This window comes from Anoplopoma fimbria, chromosome 13 (assembly GCF_027596085.1).
Source record: "Anoplopoma fimbria isolate UVic2021 breed Golden Eagle Sablefish chromosome 13, Afim_UVic_2022, whole genome shotgun sequence".
NCBI classification, from domain to species: Eukaryota; Metazoa; Chordata; class Actinopteri; order Perciformes; family Anoplopomatidae; genus Anoplopoma; species Anoplopoma fimbria.
In genome coordinates this window covers 10,473,142-10,493,815 of record NC_072461.1, presented here as the reverse complement: position 1 = coordinate 10,493,815, position 20,674 = coordinate 10,473,142, and the positions used below count along the sequence as shown (strand labels likewise).

At 41.2% G+C, this 20,674-nt stretch overlaps 4 protein-coding genes across 7 annotated transcripts in view; 2 read left to right on the top strand and 2 right to left on the bottom strand.

Moving 5' to 3' along the window:
- Window positions 1-2,544: 2,544 nt before the first annotated feature.
- ykt6 (YKT6 v-SNARE homolog (S. cerevisiae)) lies at window positions 2,545-6,885 on the top strand. Of its 2 annotated transcripts, none has more exons than XM_054611132.1 (8): window positions 2,545-2,647; window positions 3,171-3,342; window positions 3,582-3,664; window positions 4,249-4,349; window positions 4,444-4,548; window positions 4,828-4,893; window positions 5,026-5,127; window positions 5,241-6,885. In XM_054611132.1, exons 2-8 carry the CDS (start codon window positions 3,239-3,241, stop codon window positions 5,274-5,276), a joined length of 597 nt encoding a protein of 198 aa, XP_054467107.1. In that variant the 5' UTR covers window positions 2,545-2,647; window positions 3,171-3,238; the 3' UTR covers window positions 5,277-6,885. The 2 variants fall into 2 exon arrangements, with proteins under 2 accessions (XP_054467107.1, XP_054467106.1); XM_054611131.1 differs by having other exon boundaries at window positions 2,588-2,757.
- A 331-nt stretch (window positions 6,886-7,216) lies between these two features.
- sb:cb288 (uncharacterized) lies at window positions 7,217-10,644 on the top strand. 3 transcript variants are annotated; one of them, XM_054611269.1, is made up of 5 exons: window positions 7,217-7,668; window positions 8,205-8,259; window positions 8,685-8,744; window positions 9,288-9,372; window positions 9,596-10,643. In XM_054611269.1, the coding sequence occupies exons 1-5, from the start codon at window positions 7,609-7,611 to the stop codon at window positions 9,642-9,644; spliced, it is 309 nt and encodes a 102-aa protein (XP_054467244.1). In that variant the 5' UTR covers window positions 7,217-7,608; the 3' UTR covers window positions 9,645-10,643. The 3 variants fall into 3 exon arrangements, with proteins under 3 accessions (XP_054467244.1, XP_054467246.1, XP_054467247.1); XM_054611271.1 differs by lacking the exon at window positions 7,217-7,668 and adding an exon at window positions 7,676-7,777 and having other exon boundaries at window positions 9,596-10,644; XM_054611272.1 differs by lacking the exon at window positions 7,217-7,668 and adding an exon at window positions 7,784-8,073 and having other exon boundaries at window positions 9,596-10,644.
- A 194-nt stretch (window positions 10,645-10,838) lies between these two features.
- osmr (oncostatin M receptor) lies at window positions 10,839-19,419 on the bottom strand. Its single transcript, XM_054611818.1, has 17 exons — window positions 19,389-19,419; window positions 19,161-19,306; window positions 18,886-19,039; window positions 18,303-18,578; window positions 18,076-18,205; window positions 17,524-17,672; window positions 17,178-17,311; window positions 16,937-17,078; window positions 16,068-16,153; window positions 15,664-15,877; window positions 15,354-15,545; window positions 15,167-15,268; window positions 14,675-14,818; window positions 14,395-14,547; window positions 14,189-14,273; window positions 12,516-12,588; window positions 10,839-11,785 (listed from the first exon to the last, which is right to left on the bottom strand). Exons 1-17 carry the CDS (start codon window positions 19,417-19,419, stop codon window positions 11,378-11,380), a joined length of 2,619 nt encoding a protein of 872 aa, XP_054467793.1. The 3' UTR covers window positions 10,839-11,377.
- A 241-nt stretch (window positions 19,420-19,660) lies between these two features.
- The window catches only part of LOC129101413 (rho guanine nucleotide exchange factor 28-like), a 40,437-nt gene continuing 39,423 nt past the window's right edge, over window positions 19,661-20,674 (bottom strand). Inside the window, exon 40 of the mRNA XM_054611226.1 lies at window positions 19,661-20,648. Within this exon, the coding sequence (XP_054467201.1) occupies window positions 20,458-20,648 (191 nt within the window). The 3' untranslated portion in view covers window positions 19,661-20,457. The remainder of the gene's footprint in view (window positions 20,649-20,674) is intronic.

Sequence of the window (20,674 nt, the reverse complement as noted above, 5' to 3'; positions counted from 1 at the left end):
AATGAACCCTGTGATCTGAAATCATCGTTTTCATGTAGAAGCAACATCCAATGTCACCGGGTTTGCTCAATGAGGCCTGAGAAGGTTACGCATATATGTTTGTTAAAATTAGTAACATGTCTAAAATTAGCAACAGCGAGGGATGAATGACCTCCAAAACAAACAATTCTCTGCAGGTGAAGGCCTCCTGTGCTTATCAGCAACAGCAGTTTAGCTGTCCAGAGGTCAGGGCTTTTCTTAGCTCCGACCTCTGGCTGTGAGGTAACATAGTGCCCTGATATTAGGAAATCTAAGTCAGTCACTCTGACCCAAAGACACATACATTTATGTAAAATAATAATCCAGTACTGCTCATAGTGTTTACGCTTTAGTCTAGCATGTAATAAACCTCTTTAACTTGATTTTCTCCTTAAATGACTTTAGTGGCTTAACGTTTGGAAAAAAGCGCTTTTTACTTCTTTCTTTTTTTTTGTTGACATTTTTGATAACATCACATATCTCCTGGTAATTTCACTGAAGCTTTATGGAATTTAGTGAGTGAAATACCTAAACAGAAGCTGCCATGTCTGGGACTGATGCAACATTGCAACACTTGCCTGCATTCAACCACAAATACATCTAGTCAATAACTTTAACAGATAAAATTAGTTTAAATTCTTGGCTACTGTTAATTTAATAATATGTGTATTTATCAAATTAACTGCTTAAAGATAGAGAGACAAATTGATGATTGAAAAACTGATGGATAGACAGACAGACGACAGACAGATAGAAAGACAGACAGAAAGACAGATAGAAAGACATACAGATGGATAGACAGAGGGATAGACAGACAGACGGACAGACAGAAGGATAGACAGACAGACAGTCCCACAGATAGAAAGATAGACGGACAGACAGAAAGACAGATAGAAAGATAGACAGATAGACTGACAGACAGACAGATGGATAGACAGAAGGATAGATAGAAGGATAGACAGACGGATGGACAGACAGATGGACAGACAAACATACAGAATCTAGATAATCAAAAGAAAACTTTTTGTATCCTTACCTTATCCATCGTATGATGACGAGGATTAAGTCCTGAGTGTCCTGCCGACCATCAGTGCGCCACAGTGGAAATTCCCTCGTTCCTAAGGAGTTCTGGAGTTTCCCAAGTTTCTGCTGTAGTATTTAACTCGAAGTCCCCACACCAAGTGAAAAGAAAATGTTGTCCTTTTTTGGAAGGTTATTATATTCCCATAACGTCTGATCTACAAAATGTTCAGCAGGGAGTCTCTAGCACATTTACATATCTGCAGTGTTTTCAAAGCCTGGATCTGGTGAACAGTGGAATGCTGTTTTTATAAAAGAAGGGCAGAATTGTTATCAAAGATATTATCAGGGGAAAAAATAAGGATTGATCTTCATCTCTTCAAAAATGTATGCATTCATTTTCATTATTATAGATATCTTAAGGAGGGAAAAAAACTACATGTTGATCTTCATTCCTGCAGATATATTATATAAAGCCTTAGGATTTGTCCTCGTTCTTTCAGTTAACAGGTCCAGTTAACATCCACATCAGCTCCAACAGCCAGTTAAACAAAAAGAAAAGATTCAAACATCTATTCTTAACTTTCACATTACATTTTACAGCAGAAAAATATTAAGCAAACCTCCAGTTGGCTGGCCTTCTTACTGACCGTGTTACCTTGATATCTTAAGGCACCCAAAACTAGTTCTAGGAAAGAAACATCATCTCTTCCCCAGTTGCTGCAGCTCTCCTGTCAACAGACGCATCTAAACGCTTAGCGGTTTCCATGCTCAAACGAGGTTCAATGTGTTGCCTTGGAAATGAATTACAGGCACACTTCTGCCATGGAAAACACTTACCACTGAGTTAAGTAGCCAGGGGGAAATTGTTAAATGGAGCAAGATTACCAGAGAAAACATCAATTGAGGATGCCATATTTTTTGTAGAAATAAATTGGTAGACTCACAAGGCCACCAAGATGTTTACAAGTTTTGGACCGATTATTATTATTATTACAATTATAATACAATAATAATATTAATATTGTATTTGAGTTTTTCTTGTTCTTATCATCAACAAAGATCTAAAATGATATATAAAGTCAAACTTTTTTAACTTAATGTTTGAGCAATGTATTTAGGGGTGCCTAAATAATGATAACTAGGCTACTAATAATCGTCTACTTCATCACAATCACGTACATATGAGTATATAGGTCAACTACTGGAAAAATAAAGTTGTTTCATTTTACAAATATAGAACTAGGACTTTTACCCACTAGCACAAAGGCCATCAACATTAAAGGAAAATACAGAATAAAGTCCGCGTTTCAAAGCAAACTATGCGTTTGTATGACGAGTTCTCGGTGCAGCCAGCAGTTAATACGTTTCCTTTTTTTTAAATTGTCAAAACAAATATATTGTCTGTTTCGGGCTTAATATTGTTTACAAGTACAAAATCCTCCACTGACTTGTCAATCAACAAATGCTTTCATCAACTTTAAATATCAACCCATCGGAACTATGAACATACCGGCGTTTGTTTCCACCGGAGCAAATATCCCGTTGGACCGTATGAGGATTGTGACGTGGTGATTGGTCATCTAACTGCAAATTGAAAACTACTTAGGTTAGCCATAACTACGTTGTGATCAGGTCGCCGGGCGTCTTTTATACGTGTTAACGAGGTTTATTCGGTTGTTTTGACGGGAATAAAACAGTTTGTTGCTGAATTGTCTGGTAAGTTAGCTGAGGCCTCACGGAGACCAGATAGCATCTGTTGCTAGCTTCTTATTTACAGTCTATGGTAGCTAGCAGTGCACTTGACTTCAGAAATGAAGCTGACGTTAGCTATGCAAGTTTAAAAACTGCATCTACGCACTCATTAACTAGTTGTACGTGTGTACTAGTTACTGTCAGTTTGCCAATCTGTCTTTGCATCGAGAGAAAGGGTTGACTAGGGATAGTTTGTTAGCTCGGTGGCTAATAATAAGTCGGCTATTTTCACTTTAAGCTTACGTTAGCACTTGTCAGCTGTAACTAACTTCCTTCGCTCTAGTTTCTTTGGCTGCTGTTAGCAGACTAGCTTGTTAGCTGACTGAGCTGGATAAGGGATAATGCTCTCATGTGATTCTGCTTGTGTCACCTTCCAGATTAAACAATCAGGTCTGCGTGACCGTGTCTGCTGCGACTGACTGAGCGGAACTCCTGCGGCGGCAGCATGAAGCTCTACACCATCAGCATCCACCATAAAGGAGCGACCAAAGCCAACCTCCTCAAATCGGCCTACGACCTCTCCTCCTTCAGCTTCTTCCAGCGCTCCAGGTGGGTCTGACTGAATACAGCCCGCATCTGACCGATTAAACACTTTGAATGTGTCTTTAACTTTGTTTTGCTCTCATGTTCTGTGTGTGGATTCAGTGTAACAATCAGTAGACACAGTGCTCTGTCTTATGTCAGTTGGTTTGGTTTTGCAGCAAATAAAGTGTTTATTTTTTAATAAGGTTGCCTGACCACACTGGGATACTTAACCACCAGTATCGTTATTGTTTTGGTTTGTTTAGTGTTCAGGAGTTTATGACCTTCACCAGTGCCTTGATTGTGGAACGGACAACACAAGGAAGTCGTGCCTCCGTCAAAGAACAAGGTAAAGACCGAGCAGGTTCAGCCCGATCTGAGAATTCAAAGGTGTAAATGTTTTTAAACTGCCTCAGTGTGGCTCAGCACTTATCTAATTCTGTAGCACAATACAAGGGGCATCCTGCAGCCAATGTGGTTACAATGTACAGCATGTAAGGAACTACATCCCTGCTTCGATGCAGGAACCCTTTGTTGCATATCTTCCATCGTCCCCATGTTTCCTGTGTATCATAACTGTTAGCTATTCAACCAAGAAAGAGAAACATGCCCCCCCCCCCCACCAAGAATACAAACAAGAAACATACATTATCACTCACTTGGCATGAAACGGGAAAAATAATAAAACGCTCTTAATGTGTAAGGACATGTTTCATGAAGCCAATATAAAAAAATGATGACTGATATGCAATCATCATGCATTGTGGCTGTGCTTTTCCTAACACCTGTTTGAAAATCTATCACTTCTGCTTTTCTTAACAAAGTGTGGCACCACAAGAGACCACACTTCTGTTTGGATCACACCATTCATGGTTTCTCTCTCTCTCTCTCTCTCTCTCTCTCTCTCTCTCTCTCTCTGTCTCGCTCTCTCAGAGTACCTGTGCCACGTGTACGTGAGAAATGACAACCTGAGCGCCGTGGTCATCGCAGATACCGAATACCCACAGAGAGTTGCTTTCACATTGCTAGACAAGGTGCGTACAAAAAAACGTGGCAATACAGATGCATTATCATTGAACTTTTGCTGTCAATTTCGATATTGAGAATGTTGTCTGATTTCTTTTTAAGGTATTAGAGGAGTTCTCCAGGCAAGTGGACAGTATAGACTGGCCCTCTGGTAGCCCTGAAACCATAAACTACAAAGCCTTGGATATTCACCTTGCTAAATACCAGGTCCGTTTGTAACATGTTTATAAGAAAATATATCATAAGGTGTGTGACTATACTCTGATTGTTTACCAAGACAAATGCATGATGTTGTTTCACACTGTTTACTAATTAGTATTGAGATATGCTGTGACGTAAACCTACAGATGGAGGCATGAGGATAACAATTCTTGAATTCTTGAATGCGTTTGTGATTAACACGACATTTTGTTCAACAACATGCTGCTAAATGATCATCATGCAGTAGCAGTTTACCTGACAGCTTTTTTTTTTTTTTTTTTCCAGAATCCCCGAGAAGCAGATGCAATGACCAAAGTGCAGGCAGAGCTGGATGAGACAAAGATCATTTTGGTAAGACCCAAAACTTTACAATCAAGAGGGCGACATCGGTTTTATCAACCAAAGTTGTTGCTCCACATGTCAGAGATGTTACGCAGGTCGAAACTCTTTTCGTTGCATGTTAAAAATGTTTTATTTCTGCAGCACAACACCATGGAAAGTCTGCTGGAGAGAGGAGAGAAGCTGGATGACCTCGTGGCGAAGTCGGAGCACCTGGGCAACCAGTCCAAAGCCTTCTACAAGACTGTAAGTGCTGACTGCTCGCCGCAATAACACTGCACTGAAAGTCTAATGGCCGTTAACCGTCGAGGTGCCTGACAGTGTTTGTATGTGTGTGTTTATGTCAACCCTCTCCGCAGGCACGGAAACAGAACTCATGCTGTGAAGTTATGTGAAGCTGCTGCCTCGTCCTCGCGGACACGCCTCTCTCTCTCTGCCTTTTTCTGCTCTTCCTACAACTCCCATCACGCACCAGCTACCAGCTCTCGACACCAAGGACGGGGACAGACGGGCACCCAGTCTAAGGGTGCGACGGGGGTCCAAGGCGGGTCTCCTTTGTCCAGATTGCGACCGATGGGGGCTGAAGGAGTGACGGGGGGCTTTTGTCGTGAGGGAAGAAGTACCATTCAAATTATTTTTAACCTCAAACATCCGTGTGGTGCGTCAATACCAGCTGCGGACATTACAGTGTGACGTTGTGTGTCGGTGGTGTGTGTCGTTGAAACCATTTAATGTTATTCGGATTGGATCAGATCTCCACAGTTTGATTTCAACTCTTAAAGTTCTTAAACGAGTATTAACAGCACATGTGCGTCTGCTTTGGGGGCAACTCTTGACAATCTCACAGTCTCATTTTGGGATTGCATTAGACGCGTCACCCGCTTCGGTTCAATTACTGTCAAAGCCCAAACTGTTGTTTTTTTTGTTTTGTTTTTTTACTGTCCTAGCTCCTCAACATCAAGTTATATTGGGAAGAAAAAACCTTAATGTGTGCCCAAAACGGCTTGCTGAATTTTTACAGTGATTTGGAAATCATAGACTGGATAAAGTTACGTCTTTAATTTGTCTCATAGTGCTAAATGAAACTTTAAAACATTCCCACTGTGGGGTGAGTGTGTTCTTGAGTGAGATGATGTGAAATGTAGAGAGATGATTCTTCATAGCCGCAGCCTTATTGCAGCGCGGCTTAGAGACCCTTGTTGTCTCATGAGGAGGACAGGAATCTTAAGCTGTTTAGCTACTTTATGCATCGTAGCTGTATTTTTTTCACTCAAGTAATCCACATACGACACTTAAGCAGGTCTGCGGCTCGTCTGCACCTCTGAAATCTGGGATCACTGACTTTGATTCTGGGAAATCTTCTCTTGAGACATATTTGAAAGAGGACTGGTGTAAAATGAGTGAATTTCACATCCCTCTATTACTTTAAGACACTCCGTAGCAGACTCTGATTTTTTTTCAGTTTGCTTTATATGTAGAAATGTCTTTCTTCAGGATATTCTGATCAGTTCAAGATAAAAAAGATGCCTTCAATAGTGTGTTTTAGATGTTTCTCTGCTCTCTCTCTGTCTCTCTGCCATTCGTGTGTATGATTTGCAGATATACAGCATTGATGTCGAGTGCCTGTGCCTGAGGATCGTTGTGTGTGTGTGGGATCTAAATCGCTCTTTCTGCTTTTACAGTGTAAACTTTTTGTGCAATATGTCTGCAGACTGTCTCTCTTTTATAAGCGGAGAGAATAAATGGGGAGACCTCTCTAAAAGGACAGTAAAATTGACCTTTGTATATGCTATTCTTCTGACTAATTCCCATGTGAAGCCTGTCCAAGGGTGTTTCTTGAGATTTGTTTAATTTCTCCTTTATAAAATTTCCAGTTAATGTGCTAAATTTGAATAAATCGGTGTGTTTAAACGGTCTGCATTAAACATTTTGATCTGGATTTGGTGTTTGCAAATCTAAAACAAAGACTTCAGATAATAAACTGTTCTTTTCTGTCTGTATGAACATTTTGTGTTTTGATTTTTTTCTTGGAACACTGATTGTTAACAGAACCTTTTAATCTTGCTTAGATAAACGCAAACAATGGCTTCCGGTGTGTTGCAGGTCTTTTCAGGCATCCGACTAGAAACGTGTCTTTCTGAGGTGGCTTTGAGGTTTCGCAGGAAATTCTGTAAAACAATGCGAAGGTAATCTCATCCTTTTGCAGCGTATGAACGTCAGCAGTGTTATCTTTAATGGCAAATTGCTGCGCAGCCTCTCCCCCTTTATAAACCTGCAGGTCAGACACTGATGCGTCATTCACGTGTTGTAGGAAATGTCAATGCTGAATAGGAACAGGCACCATGAAACGCCCGAGAGAGTAGCATTCGATTAGTAAAGTATCTCACATTAGAGGTGCTTACCAATGACGTCTTTTTAAAAAAAAGGGTTAATTGCCCACATGTACAAAAAAAGAGCATTCATTATCCAAAATGATTAATCCTTTTTATTATAAAATTGAAAACACAAAACTAATCTATAGTTTAGATAGCTAAATCAAAATGTGCTAAAACTTAGGTCTAATGGACCTGCAGCTTGGCGCGAGGCCCTTGGCTACGCTAAGTGAAGAGTAGGCTACGAGCTGAAAAAGAAGCACATGAACGCATCACGAGAGGCGCGCCTCGGCGCACAGCTGAGGTGAGAAGAAAACACCCAAGTGATGAAGTTCAGCCTCACACTGACCCGAAAATGTGGACGGATGTGAAAAACGAGAGCCGGACCGTCACCGGGGACGGGAACAGCTCGGAGGTACGAAGCTAACCGGGTGGTTTTTGGGGCTCTTTCCGAACAGCAGCAATGAACCAACACAAGACTGGAGCTCTCTCTCTCTCGGGGATAAAGTCGTGACTTTACGACGGTGAAAAGCGGACTCATTTAGTTGTTTACAAGTCTTCAGTGTGAAGTGTTTTCAGCAGGGCTCGACTGGAAGCTGTTTTTTTTATTTATTACCCAGCTGCAGGAGCACGTGTTTGGACGTAAACTGCAGGAAAATATGTGTTTTTTTTCTTATAATTGTCTTATCTTGCCCGTCTTTGCTGCCCGAAGCGCTCTGATTTTTCCACATTGTTTGACTTCCTGCAGAAAGTTTCCAGCAGCCCGATCCTGCCTGAACTTCTTTCTTTCTGTTTCTGTCTTGCTGTGTCTCAAACTAATGTAATTGTTTTAAATGTCTGTTTTAAAAAAAAAAAAATGACTGAGCCGACGGGCTGTGTGTCCTGTCCTGTCAGTGCCCTCTGCTCGACTTTTTTTTCTTGTTCAAACACGAATGTTTTGCTGTATTTCAGATGGTTGACCCAGATCTGACACCACAGCTTTTAAACACTGTTCAACTGAGGAATGGTGAGTTTTATCTCCTGGAGCCGTTTATGTGGGTTTTATTTGAGCTTTTAGTTGTAAATTGTGTATCTTTTATTGTAAATAAAATCTTTATAAATAAAGCTGAACTACATGTAAAGTCAGACTGGAGTCCTAGACAAATGGGGAAATCCACTTCAGGGTGAATTCCATCAAGTAGTTAGTCAGCTTTAGATGACAGATGATCACAGATATGCTCATTATTCATGAGTAATTATTTGTAGCTTTTTTTTAAAATGACTTACTATACTATGACTTTTTAAAAATAATATACTATGACTTTATGACACTATACCATTACTTTAAAAAAATTGACTACATATACAATGACATTTTTAAACTGTCTAATGACATATTATACTAAAACTTATTTTTTACTAAATATACAATTACTTTTTTTTCAACTGCAGCTACCACTCATCCCTCTCACCCAGAGGACTCTTTAACCAGCAGCAGTGGAATCGTCCCCGGTGAGCCCCGCTTTCACCCACACCTGATTTCTGTGCAGACAATTCAAGACCCGTTTTAGATAAAGAAAACACACCTGATTTGTAAGAAATAACAGCAGACAAACAAACAACAAGCCATGCAAGCTTTGACAAATTCAGACACCAAGATTTAAAAAAAAAAAACCCACACACATTAAAAATAAATGTAAATAGTTGCATAACAGAGTCAGATCACCAGACCAGACTAGAACATTGGAAAGTGTGCTGAATTCCTAAGAGTCAGAGCATTGGGCAGGATGACAGTCTGCAGAGTTCTGAAGATGACATTTACAAGCCTGACAGGAAGGGAAACATTCCCACAGCATTAAAAAAAAAGATTTTTTGATATATGAGGGATAGGAAAATGAGGAGCGCGAATGAGCATACAGTCATAAAACCTGTTTTTGTTTGCTATGGAGGAGCTGTCTCATTCAGCTCAACAGGATTAAAAGCGGGTAACCAAATGATTTCTGCAGTCATACACTTGGTGCATGCACGTGTTTTAATGTCTTTTTGTGCTTTTAGGTTTAATTGCAGCCACAGTGTTCATTGCCTTTTTGCTCGCTCTGTACGCCGTCCTCTGGAAGTGCATGGTGTCACCGCCACAACGGTAACGGACGGACTCAAGCCGGAGCTCCACTTACATTTTTTTGTTGACATAGCAATCTTGCAAACTGCCATTCGTTCATAGGCCTTTAAGCGTCACATGTGTGGACTTTGTATCACAGGTCATCAAAAAAAAAAAGAAAGACACATGACTTTGTTTCCATTTCATATTAAAAAAAAAAATGTTTTGGTCATGTGAACGCACTCATTTGTGTTTCCCTTTTCAGAAAGCACAGCAAGGTGAGGATGAGAGTGAAACAGAGGACGTCTTTGTGAGGACTCGATTCCAGGTTTGAGTGTCCTGCGTCTGAAAGGTCAAACTTTTGATCTCAATGGTGTGGACTAAAAATCTGAGAGCAGAAAAAAAAAATGTATAAAGGCACCAGAGTGACAAAATGCCACAGCGGAAGATCCTCCTCATAGATCCAAAGATCAAACCGCTGCGTGTTTCCCCTCAGCTTTACAGACTGCTGGTGGCTGCTGGTCACTCACAAGCTCCATGTTGATGTGAAAAAGGCTCTTCAGGTCAGATCGTGCTGCTTTTATTTTTTATTTTATTTTCTTCTGTGAACTCTACGTTACTGAGGGACCGGGGACGTCTCAGGTCACGGCTCCCCTGACCTATCAGCCAATCACCCCGTCACAAGCATCTACTATGGACATGTTATATGTGTCATCTGCTGTCTGCTTACAAATCTAACCTTTACTCAGGATGTTGTAACTGCTGAAGGACTTCTGACTTTTTTAACACTTAGCAATCCACATTGCAATGTGGATAGGAATAAATGCTCATTTCTGTTACTTAGTCACAATTTGATGAGACTTCAAGTTATCCTTCTGATAAATGGCGTATTTTTTGTATCTACCTTGTATGGAATGAGGAAAGAGATGTGTGTATGGATAACAGCAGAGACATTTTTAAGTGTCAGTACCAGTGTAAAAGGAAACATGCTACTCTAGTAGCTGACTCGGAGGCCGTGCAGGTCTGACACTTTGTGGTTTTTTCAGAACCCGTTCTGCAACTTGTAAGAAAGAGCAGGGGAGGAGATTTTAGGGGAACTGGGAAGAGTGTTGGGTGGAAATTCCGCTAAATAAACCATCAAAGCAGAGATGCTGAAACTGATGAACAAGATACCAATCTTTTGAGTCTACATTTTTTTCAAAACATGCAAGGAAGATGGTTTGGATTACACTGAGCCAAGGATTCTGGGGAAGTAACACAGATTTAATCTGATTAAAGACAAACATGGATGATTTTTGCCAGCTCCATAAAACCTTGCTTATATGTACTGTAAATTTTTTTTACACACACACACACACACACACACACACACACACACACACACACACACACACACACACACACACACACACACACACACACACACACACACACACACACACACACACACACACACACACACACACACACACACACACACACACACACACACACACACACACGGATAAAAGATATGTCAACACAGTTATTTGCTGTAGGTGAGATTTCCTGCTATAAACCGGTTTGTGTGTTTATTAATGAAGCTGCACTTGTGAGAACAATTACTTAACTATTCCTCAGATGCGTTTGAGAGTTTAAAAAGAATCTGGCTTTCAAAAATCTGATTTCAGTACATGTGCAAATAGCTTTAATATATAGCCAAATCAATCATTATCATTTCCTAAAATGTTAATAACATATTATTTATTACCATACAAGTAATATGAAATTTAAAGTTGGAAAAATAGATTCCGATGTTCAGCTTCCTTATCAGTGCTGCCAGTAACTAACAAAACATCTCAAAACTCTTAACAGTAAGTTCCTCTTGTGGTGTTGTACATACTTTCACTTTCAACTCCTCTCCGCATACAATACGACATTGTTCCAATCACATATGCAAATGTAGTGCAAGTACAGAAGCTACCTGTATTTACATTAGAAAGCTGCAGACTGACATGTCTAATGAACAAAGCATCTATTTACAGTATTTAAACTCTATAAAAACATGTCAGCAGTTTTGGGTTTGGTTAGGAATGTTGCACCCATCATTGGAGATATAAGCATACATAACACTACATGACTCCTGCTGACTCTCAGAGGGTTCAAAGCTTGAATGGATTCCAGTGAACATGACCTGTGCCTCAGGCAAATCCTCATCCATGGTGCGTAAATAAGTTTTGATTTTGATGCATGCGATTGGTTGAAGGGCCGGTCCGTCCCAGAGCACCGTGACTGACTGAGGACAGTAGTCTGCTTGGAGCGGCACACAGGAGAGCGACGGGGAGGACTGGGAACCAGGAAGGGGCTCGGGATGTGTCAGCGCCGTTGTTACAGCCAGAGGAGGTCTGGTGGTCAGGATCTCTATGACGCAGCTGCTGCACTCCTCCACCTTCTGGGACTGCAGCTGCTTAGCAGTCTGGACAAAACATGCAGAGAGATTATAGTATTAATACAAGGCCAATCATTTCACTAACTTAAGGCAGGTCCAAATCTTTGTGCCCTCGTGTACATGGAATGGTGTGTGTATACAATCTTCTAGTCTTGTCTGAATACGAAAATGTTTGAAAGGATTTCTGTTGAACTTAAGTTTTTGGGAAATCTGTAGGGGGTCGAGGTCATGGCCCTGAATGACATATGTCTTGCCAAAGTGACTGCTTATTATAATGAACCAGAAATGTGAGTAGAAAACACGGACTGACAGATACGGAGTTTTGCCTTTACGGTTCTAAAACCTCTTTTGTATCAAGAAATAAGGTTATTTTATTGATTAGAGGCTTTCTGATGGTCTATTTGAACTCTTCTGCAAAACATTAACACCTCCTATGGTAGGTCATTTTCTAATACAGTATATCTGCGTGATGATTAACGTGAGTGAAACCAGGAAATATTATTAAAAAAAATAAAACAATGGTGTTAACGAGCCACTTGAATATGAATTCTATAATAATCCCAAAATAAACAATTCATTTTTTAAACCACTGTGGAGGAAGGACCTGATCAAATTCCGTGGGCTGAAATAGTTTCATATTTCCATGCTTTGCATAAAGAACAAATATGAAGTATTCTGTACTGAATGTTTCTTATGTTAAGAACATAGTTGTTTCCTGTCTAAGCATGATTCAACTCTTTCACTGGTTTGTCCGTACCTCATGCAGGAAGCCTTCTAACTCCGGGGTTTTGATGTTCATACCATCAGGATAAGCAAATATGTCCTTCAGCCTGGAAGAGAAACAGAACAATGAGAGACAAAGGCTCCGGGGCCCGTTACTAAGTAAAGAGTTTAACAAACCCAGGGGGTCTTTACGTTCTCTGGCTTCCCTAACCCTAACAACCGCCACAACGCCAAGTGGTCCTGAAATGACGGTTATGAGCCCGATACGTTGATGTTTTCAGTATTTGCAGCATATGACCAAATACACATTATTGTATATAAAAAAACATGATTCATAGCAGTAAGTAAGCCCACTTGCATATACGTACAAGGGGCAATGCATACTGATTAAGAATCTGATTATGTATCATTGTGGTTATATAAATGTTATTTCTGGTGCTGTTAGAGGGCCCCTTTAATACAGGTACATTCCTCCCTTTGTGTTTGGTAAGCAGGAGAGAAAACAGGAAAATTCCTCTGATAATGCACGATGTAATCATGTTAACGTCTCTTATGTTTGATCATGCTGAATCTGATCATGTAACCTTTGAATGAATTCTGGCCTGATTACCTAAAAACGAAGGAATTGTTTCCCACATGGAAGATGATCAGAAGGCTAATCAAGCCTTTGTTTTTTGAGCACATGCAAGTTACACTCACTAAAGAGAGCACATTTGAACCTTAGTCCCGTTTACCTTTAATGCTCTGAGCAATAAGCATGTGACAATACTGCAACAGATTTTTGTCTCCATCCTCAGCAGTGAACATGTTTTTGAAAGGCTAAACGCCAAGACATATAAAGATAGAAGCAAGATATTTTGTTAGAAAATGAATTAAGGGAATTTAGGAAGTGTTAACTTCTATCTTTTAAAATTTTTGACGGAGATAATTACAAAGACGTCACATCTCCCGATGTGTGTGGGTGTCAGAGAGAAGAAGGTGGACTATTGCATGCAATGTCTCTTTAAGTTCATAATAATTTGCATGTCAACGTTATGAAGAAGCTGAAAAACTATTCAGTAATCCACCCAAAAGGTTCCTACTCTTGTCTGGAGATCAGTTTCCAGGACATTTTCAGTGGTGATATAGTTGGTATGGAAGCAGGGATCGGCTGTAGACTAAGAAGTTACTCTCTGTGGAAGTTTAATTTAAAAAGGCGAGCCATCTATGGCTGTAATTTATTTAGGAATTAATCTCTTCAATGCTTAGAAATTATAACAAATTGATAATATAATAACATTATAAAAAACTACGAGCCAGCAGTGACTTGTGTTTACATTTGGAGGGTAATGTTACTTACATTATTCTGAGTTTCGGCCACTTAATTTGTAATCTGCATGCGCTACCATGTGACACTCCGCGTGGTGGCACAACACAAGATTTTCCAGGACCTTTTCTCTAATTTTCCATGTGTGGAATACTGGTCTTCATATTTGTGTAATATTCACGGTGCGGAGGCGGTGCTATTAAACATGTTGATCTATTATAAGCAGTTTGGGTGTGCAGCATAAGTTACCATGGCAATGTACCCCGTAAGGAAGTGAACCACCGTCGTAGCACTGACAACCCAGGGTTAAACCCCAAATCCTGCTTCGGGTGAAACAGGTCTCTGGCAATCTTCTGCAGGAATTAATGTTTCACTCAAGATTTAAAGATCAAGTTACTCACATTTTTCTTTGAGGCCACATGAGAATGATGCAGCCCAGCAGCAACAGGATGGGAGTCAGTATCTTTGCCAGTTGAGCAGAATCTACAAGAGGAAACAAAAGATGGGCACAACCAACCAGTAAAATTGTCTCACTGGAGTAAGAGAAAATTGAAATAAACAAATATTGTTGTATCTCTCAGATTGTACTGGATGTTCTGGTGCTCACAGTTGGTTCTGGTCCTGATGGTGATATTGGTTGATAGTCCAGGCCCATCCTTAGTGAGCGTGCTCACAGAGAAAGTGTACTCATGGTTCTGCTGCAGACCCTCTATGGTCACAGACTTAATGTGGGGGTCTACCACCGACACGTTGAAATGATCTAAATGTACATGAGATTATAAATACCTTGTTTCATATTTTACAAAAGACATATTTTGCATGTTTTGTTTATGAACACAGAAAAAGGTAAAGAGTAAGTAACACTAGAAGCTTTCCTCTGTACCTACCAGACCCTACTTCCTGTGCTGTAACCTGGTAACCAGTGATGAAGGCCGGATGGGCCGGATCGTCCTCGTTGTAACTCCACTTCAGTGTCACCGATGATGAAGTGCTCTGAACAGGTTCAACCAAACTTGGGGACTTTACAGATTCTGAGGAAAAACAACAGATAGAATCAAAAACAACAGACTTGAAGCAAGAACGCCAAGTCCCCAACTGATATGAAACTACAGGGACTTTTTAGTCTGACGCCTGAGTCACTTTTTTTAAATATATATATAAAATGGTTGAGAGTCAACAGATATATTATTTGCATGCCTTCTTGTCCCTTCCCCCTCCTCTCTGCACATCTGACAAACAGGAAAGATGTTGACGGTGTATAGATGACATCTGGAGGATGTCCTCTGATGACTTTATCTGACACACCATGTTAGAGGTTTCAATTTGAACCATTTCCATGTCGAGACCACAAACAAACACTTACAGTACATAACACTCACGGAGCTCTTGTGAGTATCCAGTCTGTACTTCCAGTAGTCTGTGTCCATTTTCTGTGCATCCATATATATCAAATGTATACCTACAACCTGCCTTGAACTGTCCTGCAATATTAAAAAAATTCCATGAAAATGATTGCCAATATAGGAAATGTACATACCACTAAAGGAAAACAATACAAAACCTTACTAGCAGGTAGGACCAGTGCATTGTTTCCCTCTGGCACCTTCATCCACCGCAACGCATCAGTACAAGGCACTGCGTTTCCCAGGATGCACCACTCCACAGTATAGCCACAGGTGACGATGTCCGCATTGTCCCAGGACAGATTAAAACCAGCAGCTGTGTTGCTGCTCAGCCGCTTCTTTGCTGGGGGGATTTCTGGACAGAGGTGTTGCAACCAGAAAAACAAATAGTGAGGGTAAATTCAAAACGCAATAAGAACGATCAACTAGAGCACACTTCAACCTCAACCAACACTGAACTGAGAGAATCTCACCTCCATCATCCCTCTCAGGGACGGTGATGTGAGCAGGGATGGTGGAGCCGCTGAGGACCACAGCCTGAACGGTGAAGTCATGTCGTCCCGCATCGATGGAGACCTCAGCCTGGGTTTGTCCGCTGTCCTTCGACTCGGTCCAGTTTTGGCCCCCCTGTGACCACTGAACTATGTAGCCCTGGATGTTCACGGTGTCTGCTGAGCTGGGAACAAGCTGAGAACAAAGGGGGTCATGTTTGGGAAAAGTTGCTGCTGTGGTGACATACAGTACACTCCCTTAAATAAATCCAATTATTTTCTCATTTTGACACAAATACTGCCATTAGGGTAGTGTTTGTGCCCTTACAGCAGTATTTATGCCAAGAACAGCGCGTAAAAGAAAACAGACAAGCAAATTGTCTCACTGGAGTCCACAATAGAGTGACTTGACGAGTGTTCGGGTCGGACAGCTGCTTTATTCTCCTCCATACGTCCAACGTCACCATCTGATCTGAGGAGATCATAGAGATTATTTGTTCAAGGCGTCACCGGCATGAAGATCATTCCAGTATACTTTTTATATGAAGGAATGGTATTATTGGGCTCAACAGTTTCTTGCCGGATTAACATAAAAGTTAAAATAAAGAAATAAAATGAATCGTTTTTTGCTGAGAAAGTATGATATCATGCATACATGATGTCCTAAGTTCATATATGTTTAATGGTAATTTTAGGGTCCTATGACATCAGTTTTAAGTTGGATGATTAACGGGCGACCCCTCCCCCAAATTTCCCCTCAACTTGTGTCTTGCGCTCTCATTGGCTGTAGCTCGCCGACAGGCCACTCTGCCAATTTTCCCTCCGATCTGGTTCTTTTGTTCGGAAGGTACAAAATAAAAAATGGTGGAAAATCAGGGATAACATTTTGAAGTGTAAACAATGCTAGCCGTCTCAGAGGTCGTCTTCGCCCTGAATGTGTGTGTGTGTGTGTGTGAGGAGGAGCTGAGCCTTGCTCCGACACAGAGAGCAGAGGAAAGAAGAAGCATGCCCATTAATTAAACCAAAACAATGCAACATAATTTTTTCCACACATTTTGACACAACTGTTTTGCAGCTGATTCTGTTGTCATCAAGTTTCGCAATTCCGTCTGTGTTTAAAGCAATCATTGGACCTTAGGTAATTTAGTGCCCTATTTAGTCCCAACCTGAGATAGGACAACATTTTTGATCTCTGGTCTGAGCATAGTCTTGACTCAAACTTCATTGAACACCATATCATCCTGGTGATACATACAGGTAGTGAAGGATACGGGATGTGTCCATTCTCCCCAGAGCCTGCCGCTGGCAGAGCAGCGTACCCTCGTAGAGTAGCGGGTGTTGGGAAGCAGATGATCCAGTTCGACTTCGCAGAGACCGCTCGCACTATTGCAACTCAGCTGTGACAAATAGACGAAAGGTAATAAAACATTTTTTAATGCACATCTACTTTCAATTCTGCTAATATGAATACTTTAGATAAAGCAGATTAAACTCACCTGAGTGCTGCTGTATGGGTCTGTGGTGACCTGACAGAGGAGGTTCAGTCGAGACAAGTTCCCCTGTACGACCCAGGACACAGTGGCGTGCGTCACCCCAGGGCTCACCATGACCGCCCCCATCACAGGAAACACTAAAGGCAACACACAGGAAATACACACAGAACTGATAAAGGTTAATCTTCTAGTCGTTTAACGGTGAATGTTGAAATAACATGATGACTACACCAGCATTAATTATATGTTGCTTGAATATTAAGGCCTTAAAAACCACAATTGAAAGTATATAGCTACAACATATACTGTATATTCCATATTCTGTTTAGAAGTTTGTGTGACCTCTGACCTCTGTCAGAGATGTTGAAGCTGTAGCTCTCTGTCTCCTCTCCCAGCTGGTCCTTCACCACCACACTGATGTTGTATTCTTCCCGCTGCGGGACGGCCGGGAAAGTACAAGAGGAACTCTTGCAGCTGATGGGAGCCTGGTCCGAGTTCCTGTGTTCTCAACAAAAATGAAATGACTGGGGGGGGGGCTGTCAAACTGTAGAACAGCCTCTCTGTTCTAATTTGAAGAACATTAATTAAATATAGATTTTATATTTGAAACCTTGTTTACCTTCATTAATAACAAAAAAACCAACAACAATATGCTTTAGCAAAGGGTCTGTCTGCAGATTGATCGATCCGGAGGCGGAGAAGCGCTGCCAAACATAGTGTTGCTTTTCTATCTGTATACAGCGGGAGCAATGGCCCTAATAATTATTCACTAACTATTTCATTTCATAGCACAGTAGATTTGAGATTTTAGTTTGTACACGTGGGCCGTATCAAAGAGGGGTTTGTAAGGAAAACAAAAATATGCAAAAGAGAATGCATTCCTGGTTATGTGTTCACTTACTCTATGTAGAGAATGTGTGTTTGCTTGTTGGGATCATGTGGGTCTCGTTCTCTGCCTGAATCCCAGGTGCAAATTATGGTTATCATGTCTGAGGTGGCGCACCTGAGGTTTCCGGGCTTCTGGGGAGGAACTGCAGCACAAACACACATATATAAATATATTTAAAAGTTCTTTGGATAAATAATATTTAAATGACAATAATGTAAGATAAAATATGAATAACCTACAACTTATGTTGTTCCAAGCCCAATAGGTCTTGCCTCTTGCATCGCTGCAGGAGAGTGTAAGGCGTTTGATGAGAGCCGTTGGGATGGTCAGGTTGGGCACAGTTATGGCCTTGACTCCAGCAACTCCAATGCTGAGAAGAGGGTATTTTGTGTTGTTGTAGGTCATGCTTGTAATACTGACTCCTTTTGGGGGAACGCAGCAGAACACGGCACGAGTGTTCTCCCTCAGCACCCGCATGGATGGGAAGATTGTGGTCTTATCCTGTGCTTGGGCTCCTAAAGGTCACAAAGTAGAGTCATGAGGATCTGGCCTGAAGGAGGGGGGGGGGCTGCATCTATAATCCTTTGGTATGTTCTGGGGGTCACTTAAATCTAATCACCCCTCAATGGAAAATAAGTAGAATGTGCATTGCAACAGACATGCAACAGTTGAGAAACACTGATATAGGATCAGATTGGTGAAAGGGAAGTTAAGAAAAGCCTCAGTCCAGATCACTGTCATGATCAGTGAGACGCCTCCATACTATGTCCGTTTTGGTTGAGTGAGTTCTACTCATGTACACTGAGGGTAGCGTCGTCTCACCGTAGTGGGTCACCCAGTCGGTCCAGGGACTCGGGACAGACCAGTTATAGAACTGTCGCATCCTGACAGAGTGATCGACACACTCCAGAGGCACATCGGAGGTCCACGTCCACTGGTATTCATCGGAATCAACGGACGATAAACTCAAACTCTTCTGGAATAGAAAGAAAAATCAGAGAATTGTACAGTGAATGCTGTTAAAAGTAGTAGTACACTGCAGAGTCTTTAAACAGCATAAAAAACCCAGACAACAAATCCTTCAGTGGGCTACTCACGTTGTAAATGACGGTGTGGATTTCAGAGCGGCTGATCTGGATCTCGTAAACATCGCCCACTAAGCTGCTGTGGTTCACCCACCAGCTCACCAACAGGCTTTGCCTGTCGCTGTCATGACTGATGCTCAGGCTTGGCGGCTGCAAAACTGGCACACACACACACGTAAAGTTACAGGACACATCTGGAGGAGTTGTATAATTTGGAGATGTTAAACTAAACAAACTCACCAGTGTCCCAGCAGCCTCCTCTGTGATCCATAGAAAAGATGAGATGCAACCAAAGCATGTTAAAGAAGGGTGTTGTGATACTTAGCATCCTCTTAATGCAGTGACACTCGCTGCACACACACTAACTGAGAGTCAAATGAGTCGATGGTTAAACGCAGCCTGCCTGCAATTACTGTATAAGTGTTGCGTAACGAGAGGTGTGTTTAAATGTCAAACTGATGTTGCTTTAAAGGCACAGCAAAACACACTGAAAAACACAGACGTTTGTCACGATAGTTTTTATAGATAGCACAATATTAATATGGGGCATTTCTGATTACAGGAATTACAACAAAAATATGATAAATGTCGACAGTGGGTGAAGCAATTTACACAATAAATTATCAGAAAAGGAGATGAACAGAAAACAAACAGCCATTATTTTACACAAATTAATTACAGTATCGGATAGCAAGATTTTTGGCACTTAAGTGAGTGAAATAATAATAATAATAGGAATAGGAATATAAGTTCCTCTTCCAACACAGTGTGCATAGGTAGCCTTTCCATAAAACTATACATATATTGTCAGTATACTTTTAATTTCTTTTAGATGCTCGCAATCCCTTATAAATATTATTTAAGATCACATGGAGAGATAACAGCACTCTATACATAGTTAGGGAGAGGGCTCAATGGGCTTCTCAAATATCTCCATTTTCTTTTTAAGTGCTCATGGAAAAAATACTTCTGTCCTGATAATCCTGGTGCTTTAGGTCCCGGTGCACCTCTGCCATCAAACAAGTGCAAAGATACTTAAAAGAATCAAAAAAAAAACGTGTATCAAAGCTGATTTACAAAGAATCTGTTCGAAAAAAGGCACAACGGTTTCAGGAGGCAGGAAGAGAAAGATTAAGGGCCGACACATACACTGAAAAAACGGACATTTATATATGTGTGTATACTTCCTTCCTGTTCACTTATTTGAGTAACAAACACACACATGTACACGAACGCACACAAGCAACAAATGTTTAGTTTTTTCGGTCCGGTTGGATGTCTTGCACCACTTGTTCCTTTCTGGAGGCCCTTAGAGATAAACAATGTTCTCCTCGCCTCCCTCCTCCCCGTTCTGTCCTTGGAGAGAGAGGTAGGCCTGCGTGGGAAGGAGGGGGGTGAGAGAGGGAGACGAGGAGTAGCTGTCCTCGTAGAGTCTGTCACCGGTGACCTCTGACCTCCAGGGACCCGGGGAGCGCCTGTCAAACGGCGGGCTGAAGTCTGCTAAGAAAGAAGAAGAACATGTTTTG

Excerpts from the sequence above, each read along its gene's own strand:
- osmr (XM_054611818.1), bottom strand. The coding sequence starts at position 19,419 with ATGGATCACAGAGGAGGCTGCTGGGACACTG. Across the intron at positions 19,040-19,160 it reads TCCACACCGTCATTTACAAC|AAGAGTTTGAGTTTATCGTC; the intron begins GTGAGTAGCCCA and ends TTTCTATTCCAG. Across the intron at positions 12,589-14,188 it reads ATGTGGCCTCAAAGAAAAAT|GCTGAAGGACATATTTGCTT; the intron begins GTGAGTAACTTG and ends TTTCTCTTCCAG.
- ykt6 (XM_054611132.1), top strand. The coding sequence starts at position 3,239 with ATGAAGCTCTACACCATCAGCATCCACCATAAAGGAGCGACCAAAGCC. Across the intron at positions 3,343-3,581 it reads AGCTTCTTCCAGCGCTCCAG|TGTTCAGGAGTTTATGACCT; the intron begins GTGGGTCTGACT and ends TGGTTTGTTTAG. Across the intron at positions 4,350-4,443 it reads CTTTCACATTGCTAGACAAG|GTATTAGAGGAGTTCTCCAG; the intron begins GTGCGTACAAAA and ends TTTCTTTTTAAG.
- sb:cb288 (XM_054611269.1), top strand. The coding sequence starts at position 7,609 with ATGTGGACGGATGTGAAAAACGAGAGCCGGACCGTCACCGGGGACGGG. Across the intron at positions 8,745-9,287 it reads CAGCAGTGGAATCGTCCCCG|GTTTAATTGCAGCCACAGTG; the intron begins GTGAGCCCCGCT and ends TTGTGCTTTTAG. Across the intron at positions 9,373-9,595 it reads ATGGTGTCACCGCCACAACG|AAAGCACAGCAAGGTGAGGA; the intron begins GTAACGGACGGA and ends TTCCCTTTTCAG.